We start from the raw sequence: 12511 nt of genomic DNA, 5'->3' as shown, positions 1-12511 counted from the left end.
CCTTGTGATCCTCTGCTCAGGTTCCATCTGACCGTGGTGGAAACCACAAGAGTAGATGCTGCATATACATTTTAATTCCCGTGAAGTTGTTCTGCGTCACACTTCATAACATAAATACTACATTACGACACGAACCCGCCTCATTTGCCGTTTGGGTGAGATTGAACACAGGGCATCCTGTCGCCTGCTCTGCACCTCAGGAAGCCAGGCACCACTGACAGACACCTCCACAGATAACGGCCGCTCACGCGGGAGGCTGACCCCGGAAGTCTGCAGTTTAAAATCCTCTAAGCCTGAAGCCCTCAGGATTCCGTGAATATCAGATTCCCTGGGAGATGGATTAATAGGCAGAATTTCCAACTCAGTGGGTGGATTAGTTCCCCATGGCTGCTGTAACAAGTGACCACAGACTTGGGGGCTTACGATAACAGAAATGTGCCCTCCTGCAGTTTGGAGGCAGAAGCCTGCAACCAAGGTCCCAGGAGGGCCATGCTCCCTCCACAGGCTGGAGAGGCCCCAGGTGCCCTGGGTCTGCAGCTGCTCTGGTCTCTGCCTCCGTTGAACAGACCTCATCCCCGGCATCGACGTCTCATCTTCTGAGAACAGTTGTCACCAGATTTAGGGCACACCCAGTTAACCCAGGACAACCTCATCCTGAGATCCTTAAATGCATCTACAAAGACTCTTTCTCCAAATCCAGCCAACTTCAGAGGCTACAGGGAGAATATCTCTCAATGGCCACTGTCCATCTCACTGTAGTGGTCGGGACAGTGTAGCTCTGGGACAGGACCCAGGAGCCTGCCAGGCTCAGCAAGAGTCCTCCAGACAGGCAGTTCCCAGACCAGAGTGGAAACTCCTACCCCTTTGCTTTGCAGCAAGGAAACCGAGGCCTGGGGGAGGGTGAACACCACTAGGAACTGCCTCCTGCAGCCAAGTCCTCTCTGTTCCTATGGTAGCCCAGGGTCTGCCTTCTGTTGGCCCTTCTGTGGGCAGAGGCTGGGCTTCAAACCCTGGTGAACTTGCCTACCTGGCCTCCTTAACTGTCCACGCAGAGCAACACAGATGGCCTCCATGCTTCCTCCTGGGCAGCTCACACAAACGCAGAGCAAACCTCCGGCGTTTCTCCAGGTCAGACTCCATCGCAGCCACACAACTGAGCGCCTGGGAGCCGCGTCCCCAAGCATCAGAGGCAACGGGAGCAGGTCCCTCCTGAGACGGATGTGGCACCTGCACACCGACACTCTGGGGCTGTAAGTCAGTCAAGTCACATTCCAAACGGAAAGGGCCCCATCCCAGGTCGAGCACACCTCTATCACTTGCGCCTGAGCTCCTGAGAACCACCTGCCACGAACCAGGCATGCGGTGGCGCTCTCAGGCCCTGCGGATATTTATCTGTCGCGGAAAGCTTACCTTAATCCTTCCTAAATCCCCACACGCTGTCAGCAAGGAAACAGAGAATCCAAACATGGCCAGTGGCAAGCAGGCAGTCGAGTCTGCCGTGGGCTCCGGTGAGGTCCCCTCAGCCTCTCCCTTGGCCCATCCCCGCGGGAAGCAGCAGCCCACAGAGTCCTAATTACAGACACTGGGTGAAGCAGGAGGCTCCCACAGGGGTGGGGGCTCTGAACCAGGCAGGACTGGATGAGAGCGGCACAGGCTGTGCCTGGAGTGAAGCTTCTGGGCACTCCTCACGGGAGAGGCCCTGCTCCTGGGCGGAGTGTGGGGGCACCAGAGGCCACTGAGGCTGCTCGGGAACCACAGCTCTCACTGCTGAGCGTGGGATACTCACCAAGTCCTCGACGCACAGAGGCCAGACCCTACCACGCACCCCACCAGGCCACCTCGCCATCAGACACACATGCCATCGGCAGAACAATGGTACCCTGGAGGGGATCCCAGCCTACCCCCAGAGCCTCAGAGCATGCTGCTGTGTGTTTCAGGGACTCTGCAGATGTGGCTAAATCGAGGACCGTGAGACGGGAAGTCATCCTGGCTGACGCTGGCGGACCCCGGCAATCAGAGATTCTTAAGTGGAAGAGGAAAGAGTGGCGAGATGCTGCAGAGCTGGCCTGAGATGGAAGGCGGGCCCTGAGCTAGGGAAGCAGGCGCCTCAGCCCGCAGCCTCCCACAGAACCAGCCCCGCCCACAGGACACTTGATTCAGGCCAGCAAGGTGCGTTTCCACCTCCTGACACCAGCACTGCAAGATGACAAGTTTGTGCTGTTAAATTGCTAGGGTTTGGTGGGTCTTACCACAGTAGGAACACACAGTCTGCAAACTAAGCAGATCTCTCCCCGGAGAACACAGTGGGGACCCAGTCACTCAGACCTGCCCTTCCATGCCACACCTGACCTGGGGCAGGCATCGTGGAAGCATTATACTTCAGGACACATCACGATACAGCTAAGTCCCCAAAGCACCAGCTCCGCCCCCTGACGGCATTGGAAGAAAATGGCTTTGGAAGTACAAACTGGTCAAGGAGAATCAATAGGGCCTTTTGCTTTGTTCTCTTTTGATTAAGACCAAAGAGGACTGCCTGGCCAGTGGGGAGGAGCAGTACTGGAGGGCGCCAGAAGAGGGCAGCCTGGAGCCTGGGCAGAAATGTGCCCGCATCCTCTGGCGGAAGATCAGCCCAGCTGGTGACCACTGCAGAGCCCTCTGGGGACTCGGGGTGGACAAGAACACGCTCGGGAGAACTTTATTGTCCTTGATGGGAAGACACTTCGCTCAGCTTAAGGCCTGTTTAATGGTGGAATTCACTGGGAGGAAAACAGGTCCTTGGTGAATGCTGGCTTGCTCGCTCTCCGCCTGGGATTAGTTCTGGCATTTATTTAACCATATTTTCAAAGAAAAAAATAAAGGCAAGGAGAGAGGGAGGGAGGGCAGAGGAAAGAAGGGTGGAGGGAGAAGGAGACAGAGAGGAAGGAAGGAGGGAGGGGAGGGAGGGAGAGGGAGGGGAAAGGAGGGAGGGGAGGGAGGGAGAGGGAGGGGGAAGGAGAGAGGAGGAAGGAGGGAAGAGGGAGGAGGAAGAGGGAGGAGGAAGGAGGGAGGAGGAAGGAGAGGGAGGGGGAAGGGGGAGAAGAAGGAGAGGGAGAGGGAAGGGGAAGGAGAGAGGAGGAAAGAGGGAGGAGGAAGGAGGGAGGAGGAAGGAGGGAGGGGAAGGAGAGGGAGGGGGAAGGGGAAGGAGAAGCAGAGGGAGGGGGAAGGGGAAGGAGAGAGGAGGAAGGAGGGAGGAGGAAGGAGGGAGGAGGAAGGAGGGAGGAGGAAGGAGGGAGGGGGAAGGAGGGAGGGGGAAGGAGGGAGGGGGAAGGAGGGAGGGGGAAGGAGGGAGGGGGAAGGAGGGAGGAGGAAGGAGAGGGAGGGAGCCTTCTCCTTAATTTTAACCCACATCCATTTGCTGCCTGAGAGAATTCACAAAATTTCCACATTTTGAAATTAATATCACGAAGCAAACACTAGAGGTAACTACGTACCAAATATACTTCATTTAAACTGTAGTATGAATTTCATTGTGATTAAAAAGAAGAAGAAGAAACAACCCTGCAGGGTAGAATTAGAAAATCACTGATTCTGAAACAGAGAATCTGCAGGTCTTGGTAGCTGACGCCAGACTCCAGCACGGCTCAGTCAGAGCGGGAGGTCACCCAGAGATGTGGGCACAGAGAGGGTTCATGGTGTCTGAGGACGGTGGGGCCAGAGGAAGCCACGTGGGTCCTGGAGGGACCCAGCTTCCAGGCCTTTCCATGAACCTGGGACAGGAGGCCCTCCACACACTTGGAGACACCAGGAAACTTCTCACCAGTGTCCTCTCAGGTAACCATGCGAGAGAGCCCCGTGTGGCCTGAAATCTGCCTCTCCAAGGTCCCGGGCGCCCCAGGCACAGGGCACCATGGTGATGGTCCTGGGCAGAAACCCAGCTCCTGCAAAGGGGCTTCCTGAGCTGGGCCCTTCATTGGGGTCTTTCCTTGCACCGTCCCCAGCACTGCGCAGTCTGAAAGTCTTGTCCGCTGCATGACCAGAAGAGGGAAGTCCTGGCATCACAGAGTCCCAGGCCTGGCTGGCAAACCCCCAGTGTCCACAGAGTGTGGACCCATCTCAGAGAGGCCCTGGGACACCAGCAATTGTGGCTGGGGGCTTCTGACTCACAGGATTCATTTGCTCTGGTCTCTGAGCTGAGAGACAATCAGCAGGACTGAGCACTGGTCACTGCTGATGGCAGGACTGTGGCCTTGGACATCAGAGCCTCCTGTCTGTCGGTGGCTGCAGTTCTCTGAAGTCACCTGAAGTGACCCAGGAGACTTGGAATGAGCTCACAGGAGGAGGGGCCGAGGACGGGGCAGGCAATCCGCACACTGGGCCACTCTGGTCCTCACTGATCGCCAGCTTCTGAGCCCCAACAAGGGGCCCGTCTTGCCTCCAGAAGGGCTTTAGTGAAGGCTGAAGGGGGTGCTGCGTGTGGGGCTGGTCAGCAGCGAGAGTCAGGACAGCCGGCCCCACCCTGCTCAGCTCCCTCCCCCGAGATTCAACTGGAACACGTCCCCAAACAGGAAGCCTAACTCCTTTTCAAGTCACAGCGGCGGGGAGCACCCATGTCCACCTCTGTAACTCGCACTGCCCATCAGAGGGACGCCGTCCAGTGCAGGGCAGTCACAGAGGGCAGAGGACAGAGACTCCAGGCTCAGAATCCTCATTCAGGGTGCAGAATGCAGGTGACTGTCCCTATGTACAGCGAGGCCATGAGGCACTTCACTTGGGCGGCAGGACAGAGCAGCTGGACACAGCTGCAAGCAGGTCTGAGCTAGCAGGGTGCAAAGGGCAGCGCGGTTCACTGTTTTGTTCTCAGACGCGGCTCCTGGGACCTCTAGGTGACTGCGGCCAGCAAGCAGGCTCCAGCTTCTGCTTTCCCACCGTGTCCCCTCACCTCCCACCCAACCCCTTAACCCCAGGACCAGCCCAGCTGCAACAGGGACGCTGCTGAAAGCCCACCACAGTGGCCCCCGGCTGGCCAAGACTGTCCCTCAAGGTGACCAAAGAGGCACAGAGGTCCACCATCTGCTCTGGATGCTGCTTGGGAGACCCCAGGGCAGGGGCAGTGGGGTCTGCAGGCTCAGGAAGACCCCTGCAGTGGCTGCTGGAGCAGGAGACCTGCTCAGAGCTAGTCCAACCTCCAGGGCTGAGACCTGCCTGGCCTTAGCTCTCCTGCTGGAAGAGTGGACAGCGTGGACAGGCAAAGCCCCAGGGTGGTGAGGACAGGCACAGGGCCACACTCCGGGTGGCTCAGGGAGACGGCCCTGGCCTGAGACAGTGAGCGCTCAGGGAACTCTGGCCGCAGCAGCATCTCAGTGGTGAATATTCATTTCACTCGCTTGACAAACACCTAGAACGTCCTCGGTGGGTTCTCAGATCCGCCGGGCGAGATGGGGACCCACGGCCACAGGATGCAGGGGGCCCGGAGGGAGCTACCCTCCCCCTGAGCTGGGGAGGCGTGTGGCTGCAGGGGACGAGCTCGACTCACTCCCAGGAGACACTGTGCAGGGCTGTGAGTGTGCAGGGACACCACCTGGGGCTGGGTCTTCCCCACCCTTCTCAGCCACAAATGCCGCTGCCCCCGACATCAAGCTCCAGGAGGAGGACAAGTGGGGGGGCAGGGCCCACTGAGCCTCCTCCTTTCTATCAGGAGGAAGAGCCCAGCTTTCCCAGAGCCTGACCCCCCGTGGGCCAACGAGACCAGATACCACTGACCAGAGGAGGCACACGGCCCCTCCTAAGGCGACTGGAGGCTCAGCCTGTGTGGGCCCAGGGCCAGCCTCACGGGTCAGCACAGGAGAGGCAGAGAGTGGACCTGGAGGGCAGCTGGTAGGGTCTAGGAGGCCAGGCGGTGGAGCGTGGTAGGCCCCTGATCTAAACCCTCCCAGCAGTCCTCTCTGCTGAGAGCACAGGACACAGAATCGGGAGGGCGTGTCACTTCCTCTGACAGGACTGCACCTGCGCCGGGCTCCTGTCCCTCCACGCGCCTGGCCTTCCACTGTCAGCGAGGCGGTCAAGCTGGTCGTCAGGGGCGGGGCGACACCCTGGCAGAGAGGCGAAGACCATGATCTGGGTGACCTGCTGGGCTCCGGCCCCTCTGTCCCCAGCACATGCATGAGAGTCACTCCTTCAGCCGCTGCCGGTCTGAAGTCAGGCATGCTGCTGAAGCCAGGGAGGCTGTCACCTGGCACCTCCCGTCCCTTCTTCCTTCCTAAAGCAAAATGCAATCGTGTCAAGCACTTTGCTCATTAATAAGGTGATGGATTATCATGGGTCTAAGTCAAACATGACCGCGATTCTCTGTCCTCCCAGGCTCCCTGCCTCATTCAGCTAGTGACATGTGACCTAGTTCCAGCCAATGAGAACCTCTGCAGGGAGGCTGAAAGCTTTTGCTTTCTTCATACAGGTAAGAAATGCAGCGCTACCATTCCCTTCTTCATCTGCTCGGAACTCAGATACAAATGTGGAGCCACAGCAGCTAGTTTGTAATGATGAGGCAATAAAATGAGAAGCCAAATGTGGTAGAATGGTAAGAATGGAGAATATTACGGTTGTAATGACATTACTGATCTACTGTTCCCACCCTTGACCATGTCTCTGCACTTACTGTAAAGTGAGAAAAATTAATCCCTATTTATTAAGATTCTGCTATTGGGTTTTATCCTATTGGATAAGAATATCCTGAAATGATATAAATGGTAAACAAGAAATGATGGGGCTCCTGCCTTTGTGACCCCTACAGTTTAAGAGAGACGACTGTCTGGATAATGTACGTTCTCTGAGGAGGAAGCAGAGCGTGGTGTAAGGGACCCAGGAGGGTCCTAAGCAGATGGGGACTAGATTCGTCATTAAAGCAGGACCCTTTCTCCTCGCCACCTGAACCCACAGTGTTCCCACCGCCCTCAGGTAATGCACGGCCCTCTGCCCCTCAGTAGCGTGCCCCTCTCACCTGTCACTGTCCCTCCAGCATCAAGGGGAGTGACCCTCGAGGCCTCCACTGCCCCCACAGGCCCCGCTGTGAAGCTGCTGTGCTGTCCAGAGCTCTGCAGGGCAGCTGGAGGGCCGCAGCTCAGGCCAGGCTGACCATTAATTATTAACACAGAGAAAAAGACACCAGCTGAGCAGTTGCTCGGCCTGAAGTGGGGCATGGCCCAGGAGGACAGCTTACCCACCCAGCTCAGGTGTTACCACCCATTCCAGCCAGTGACCACAGTGACCACAGTGACCACAATGACCACGGCCAAAGTGAACTACCCCAAAACATGACCACGGGCAAGGTATGCGCGACCACATGCCAGTGCGCTCCAGTAAAAGCAGGCAGGGAACACGGCTGTGGGGACCGAGGACGCTGCAGACCAGCCGAGCGGCACCCGGCTCTCCACACCGAGCCGCTCTGCTCCTCCAAAGGTTCTCAATACATAGTATTTGTTACCCTATTGGGGGAAACTATTTTAAGCCTAATTAGCATGAAATTTTTAGAATGCAAATGCTTTTCATTTAGACATAAAACAAAATGCCACGACATTTCTTCCATCCATTTATCATAAACAAGTTAATTACTGTGTAACAAATCGCTCTTGCCGGAAAGTGTGTGTTTGGGGCTGCTGGGGAGCTGACTCAGGCAGAGAGAGGGAGCCACGGAGTGGTCGTTAGCAGCTTATGGCGAACTTACAATAAAGCGCGGGCTCTACGAAGCTTTGCTTGTCAAATTAAGGTTAAGTTCTCTCTGTTGGAATAGCTCACTTATAAGCAGCCGTTATCTATTTACTGCGACTCCTACCAGAACGACAGGAACACTGCCTCTCATTTATTTTTGACACATCCATCTCTGCTGTGTTCTTGCAGTTGCAAAGTTTTCCACACACACAGGAAGGTTTACGTGTCCTGGCTTGCGTGTATTGCAGTTTTAGCTTCTGTCTCCATATGTGTGAAATTACTTCTAAGTCTTCCTTAAAAACAACTCTCTGCTCCTGAGATGTGACACCTTAAGAAAAGCAAAGGGAAGAAACAGGAAAGGGTGGTGCCCAGGCACAGGAGGAGCTGAGCTGGGTGGGGAAGGCCCCAGGCTGGGCCAGGCCGCTTCTCAGGGATAAGAAGGGCTTAGAAAATGAGCTGCCTATCCACAAGGGCCACAAACCGGTCTGCCTTCACCCAGAACTAGGTGAACACCGTGGGCACCCAGGTGCCAGGCAACATCTGTCCAGCCATCCAGCTTCCCCACCACAGCCACCGAGAGCAGAGCAGAGTGTGGCCAGGATGCCCACACGCCCATGGGGACCGCCTCCTGGCAAGCAAGAGGGCCTGCCACACTCTTCTGTCACAGCAGGCCTACCTGACCAGCCCAAGATCTTGTCGTGCTTAGCCCTGTGTGCCAGAGGCCCAAGGTGACAGTCTCGACTCAGCAGAGGTGTCCAGGAGGCACCCACAGCTGGGCAGAGAACGCCACCTGTTTTGTGTGGCAGGCACACAACGTGCCAGGGCACCCCGGCCCCTTCTGCCAGCCCACAGGGATCTCAGTCAGCCAAAGGACCCTGAGAGATGCCCGTGCTGGAAAACTCCAAAATGACACACAGGCAGACTGAGGGAGCATCTCTTGAAAACACCTTCCCCGCACACTTCTGAGACAGCGAGTCCATTCTGCTCCTGGGGGCAGGCTGCCTGGACTATGTTTCATAGACAATGAGAGTTAATGGTATCACAAACGGAAAATCAAAACATAAGTAGGAAAAGTTATGCTTGGGGGGCCGGAGCCGTGGCTCAGTGGTAGAGCGCCTGCCTGGCATGTGTAAATGTGGGAGGCACTGGGTTCGATTTTCAGCACCTCATATAAATAAATAAATAAATAAATAATAAAGGTTCATAGTTACAGTTGGTGCGAATACAAGCCTGATTTACATAACCAGGCACAAATAAGGAAGTCAACAGGCTGGGTCTGGAAGGATGTGGATAGAAATATCGCCCCACTGTGTGTGTGAGTACACACACCACTGTGCACACACGCAGGCATTGCCACCCTCTCTCCAGCAAAATGGGGAGCAGTCAACAGCTGAGGAGTGGTTTAGTGTGAACGTTGAAATTCAGCCTTGACACTTGATCAAGTCTGCCCCTCCCTAAAAAACTCTGAAGTCAGCTCAAAGGCTGCCACTTCTGAGACACTGAGACCAAGAGGGGCGCTTTCTGGCCAAGGTGCTCCTAGCCTAACTCTGAAACCTCAGGAAAGCAAGAACTGATTTATTTCCCCTCCTATGCAAATATAAAGTTTAATTAGTTTGTCTTAAAAAAGAAACAGATCGATGTACAGCATGATCTATTGTCGCGTGGGTTCTTGAGCTGCCTCCCGTGCGCCCGTCACAAATGTGGACATGATCCTGCAATTACGACAAAGCTAATTGGTAGTTCCCTCCTGCGTGTGTGTTTCCGTGTTGTCAGTGGGGCAGTAATGAAAACGAATGCCACATTTGTGAACAGAACGTCTGTGGGCTTATTTACCGCATTTCCAACAACATCGTCTGCTTTATCATGCATTTCAGAGCAGGGATAATTTAAGAATCCAGAATTTCATACATAAAAATACTTGGTAAGAAAGTCTCTCTCTGCACATTATTTGGGTGACGTTACATCCAAATTCCAATTTGTTGCCCAGGAAATGATTCACCTCACTCAAAAATGACAGGGATTCTGAATCATTCACCTTGATGCAAAATGCCTTTGACCAATTCACACCTCATGGACCGGGCAACCACCACCTGCAGCAGCCAGGCACCAAGACCAGCCAGGCCTGGCCTCTTCTGCCTAAGTGACCTTCCCAGCGCACAGCTCAAAGGCCACCAGCTTCCACCCTCCGCGCCCTGCCCTACCTTTGAGCAGCCTCTCTCCTTGCAGAATATCTGGGGAGATTAATGCCGTGTAACCTTCTTCTGAGAATCCAGCCTTGCAGGTCTCCCTGGCTGTGAGATCCTCATGGGCCTGAGAAGACAGAGGAGACACATTGAACAGAATTAAGTTCACAGAATGCAGCCTAACCAACATTTAATGGTGGTGATGGTGGTGGTAGTGGTGGTGGCGTGGGGTGGGGTGGATGCGTAAAACGCAGGTCTTTGGCTGAGAAATACTGAGAAGCCACAGACTCCACCCAGAGGTGATTCCTGATTCTCTACTATCTGGGGACTTAAGGATCCTGGATTGGAAGAATCATCCCTAGCTCAGGCAGGAGCAAAGGGCCTACTGACAGTTAGCTGGGGACCTGCCAGGCCTTATGGGCACATGGCAAGAGGAAGACAGCAGAGAAATGTCCACAGGCAGCTGACAGGATCAGCCCGTAAGGCACAGGGGGCCAGGCCAGGGTGAGGCCTTCAGCTCCAGTCCTCTGGCTTTAGGTAGGAGGGGACACCTACATCTCCCCTCTGCCTGCCACAGGGGATGTGGGAGAAGGGGGAAAGAGCAAGAAAGGGAATTTCCCAGGAATGGATGATATGGGGCCAGGAGCAGCCCAGCTGGAGCTGGGCAGAGGTGGTAAGTAGGGCAGGGAGGGGCTGCTTCCATCCTCAGGCCCTCCCCTTCTCATCCACGGCCCCTTGTTCACACTCCCCCCATCTTGAGCCCCACCAGGTGGACTCCCCTAAATGACTAGGAAGGGCGTGTGTCCTGTCCTGGGCAGCTAACTCCTCTAGAAGTCTAGAGCCCAAGGCAGTAAGACAGCAGGGCAGGGCAGGGCAGGATGGCCACAGGGCCCCTCTCAGCTGCAGCGGGTAAAGCAGAGGCAATGTGTGCAACTGCACGAAGCCAGCCCTGCTCCTGGGCGAGATCAGGAAGCCCAAGGCGGAGGCTGCAACCCGCAGAGCCTATGGAGCAAAACCGCCTCCCTGCTGGCTGCCTCCTCCAGCCCCGCGCGTCACCGCTGCTGCTGGGGCTTGGGCTCCAGAGGCTTCCCCTGGCCCGAGCTATGCTCCCGACACTGGCCCCAGATGCGGACACCCTTACCCCCCAAAGCACCGAGGGGAGTGAAGGTGGGGAGCCTGGTCTTTTCTTGGAAAAAGCTCCAAACCACGGCTCCATTCCTAGGGAAGGAAGCTCCGAATAACACACGCAACCCGGGTGGGGGTGGGGGTGGCGAAACTCGTCCCGGAAAGTTTCAATCCCCCGGGGGCGTGTGCCCAGGGCACCCCGGAACACCCCGCAACACCCCGCGGTCTCCGATCGGGCCTCCGGTCGCCACGATGGTTCGTTTCCGAGGTGAAGACAGCGAAGCCCGGGAGGAGGCAGCGAGGCCGATCGGCCACGAGAGGGGGTTCCTGCGACTCCTGCAGCCCCTCTGCCTCCGCCCAGGGGCGCCCCTGGAGCCGCCGCACACACCGCCCCTACGGGCCCTGCACCTCCTCGGGCGCAGAGCCGGGCTGGGGACCGGGCAGCGGAGTTCCACAGGAAGAAGGCAGGCGCCCGGCTCGCTCTCCCGGGCGCAGTGCAGCCCTGCGCCTGCCGGTGCCAGGATTCCCGGCGCCTCTCCAAGTCGCGAGGACCCCGCCAGACAGTGGGACTCCAGCCTGCGCTGGGGACTCGGCGGCTAAGGTGCCTGGCGTTACACTGGATACCCATCAGAGACGGTCCCGCCGGCATCCACAGGACCGAGGCGGTGCTGCGCTGCGGACCCCATCCCCGGGCAGGAGGATCAGCCTCGGCGCCTCCAGCCCTGGATCCCCGGCCCCTGCCACCTGGCTCCCCACGCCTACAGCCCTGGCCCGAGCTGGGCTCGCCAACTCCGGAGGCGCGTGGCTCTCGGGCGATGGAGGGCGCGCCGGCTCCGCCAGCGGGCAGCCTGCCCCGGAGCGGACGAGCCGAGCTCCGGGCAGTGGCCGCGGTTTGGGGCGGCCGAGGGATGCTCGGCGGGTTCCGGTGCGGGCAGGGATCCCTGGCTCCCACCCGCCGCACTCCCAGCCCGCTCAGCACCGCCGCTCCCCGCTGCTCCGTGGCTCCCCGTTCCGCCGACCGCAGGCGGCTGAGCGGAGCGCGGGTGCCGGGGATGCAGAGGTGTGCGCGGCGCGGACGCCCGGCGCTGGCCGGGGAGCCCGGGAGAACCCGCCGGACCGGTGCGCGCCCCGCCGGCTCCCGGGCCGGGCCCGCGCTGCCCCTGCTCGCGAGCCGCCGGGCGGGGGGCGGCAACTTACCCGGAGCGCGCCGGAGAGCGAGAGCAGCACCAGGAGCACGCCGGAGCCCGCGGTCATCTTCCCCGCCGCGCCGCCCCGGCGCCCGCACGGTGCCCGGCGCCCAGAGCCCGGTCCCCGCCGCCGCCCGATGGCCGCCTCCGCCCGCGCCGGCCGGAGCTCCGGCCCCGCTGCGCCCGCCGCGCTCGCCGCCCCGGCTCCGGGAGCCAGGCCAAGACCGGCCGGCGGCGCGCTCCCTCGGGCCGCTGCGTCCGCCGGCCTCGCAGCCGCCCGCGCCTCTGTTCCGCGCGCAGAACTGCAGGTGAAGCCGCGCGGCCGCCCCGCGAGGC

General features: G+C 58.3%; 1 protein-coding gene across 1 annotated transcript in view; it reads right to left on the bottom strand.

Moving 5' to 3' along the window:
* Cdh4 (cadherin 4) overlaps positions 1–12242 on the bottom strand; it is a 348119-nt gene extending 335877 nt beyond the window's left edge. Inside the window, exons 1-2 of the mRNA XM_077109098.1 lie at positions 12186–12242; positions 9882–9990 (exon numbers count right to left, since the gene is read on the bottom strand). Of these exons, the coding sequence (XP_076965213.1) occupies positions 9882–9990; positions 12186–12242 (166 nt within the window). The remainder of the gene's footprint in view (positions 1–9881; positions 9991–12185) is intronic.
* Between the last annotated feature and the right edge of the window lie 269 nt (positions 12243–12511).

Source organism: Callospermophilus lateralis, chromosome 3, assembly GCF_048772815.1.
Source record: "Callospermophilus lateralis isolate mCalLat2 chromosome 3, mCalLat2.hap1, whole genome shotgun sequence".
Taxonomy (NCBI): Eukaryota; Metazoa; Chordata; class Mammalia; order Rodentia; family Sciuridae; genus Callospermophilus; species Callospermophilus lateralis.
Note: the sequence above shows the minus strand (reverse complement) of the source record. Positions and strands in the feature narration are given on the sequence as shown.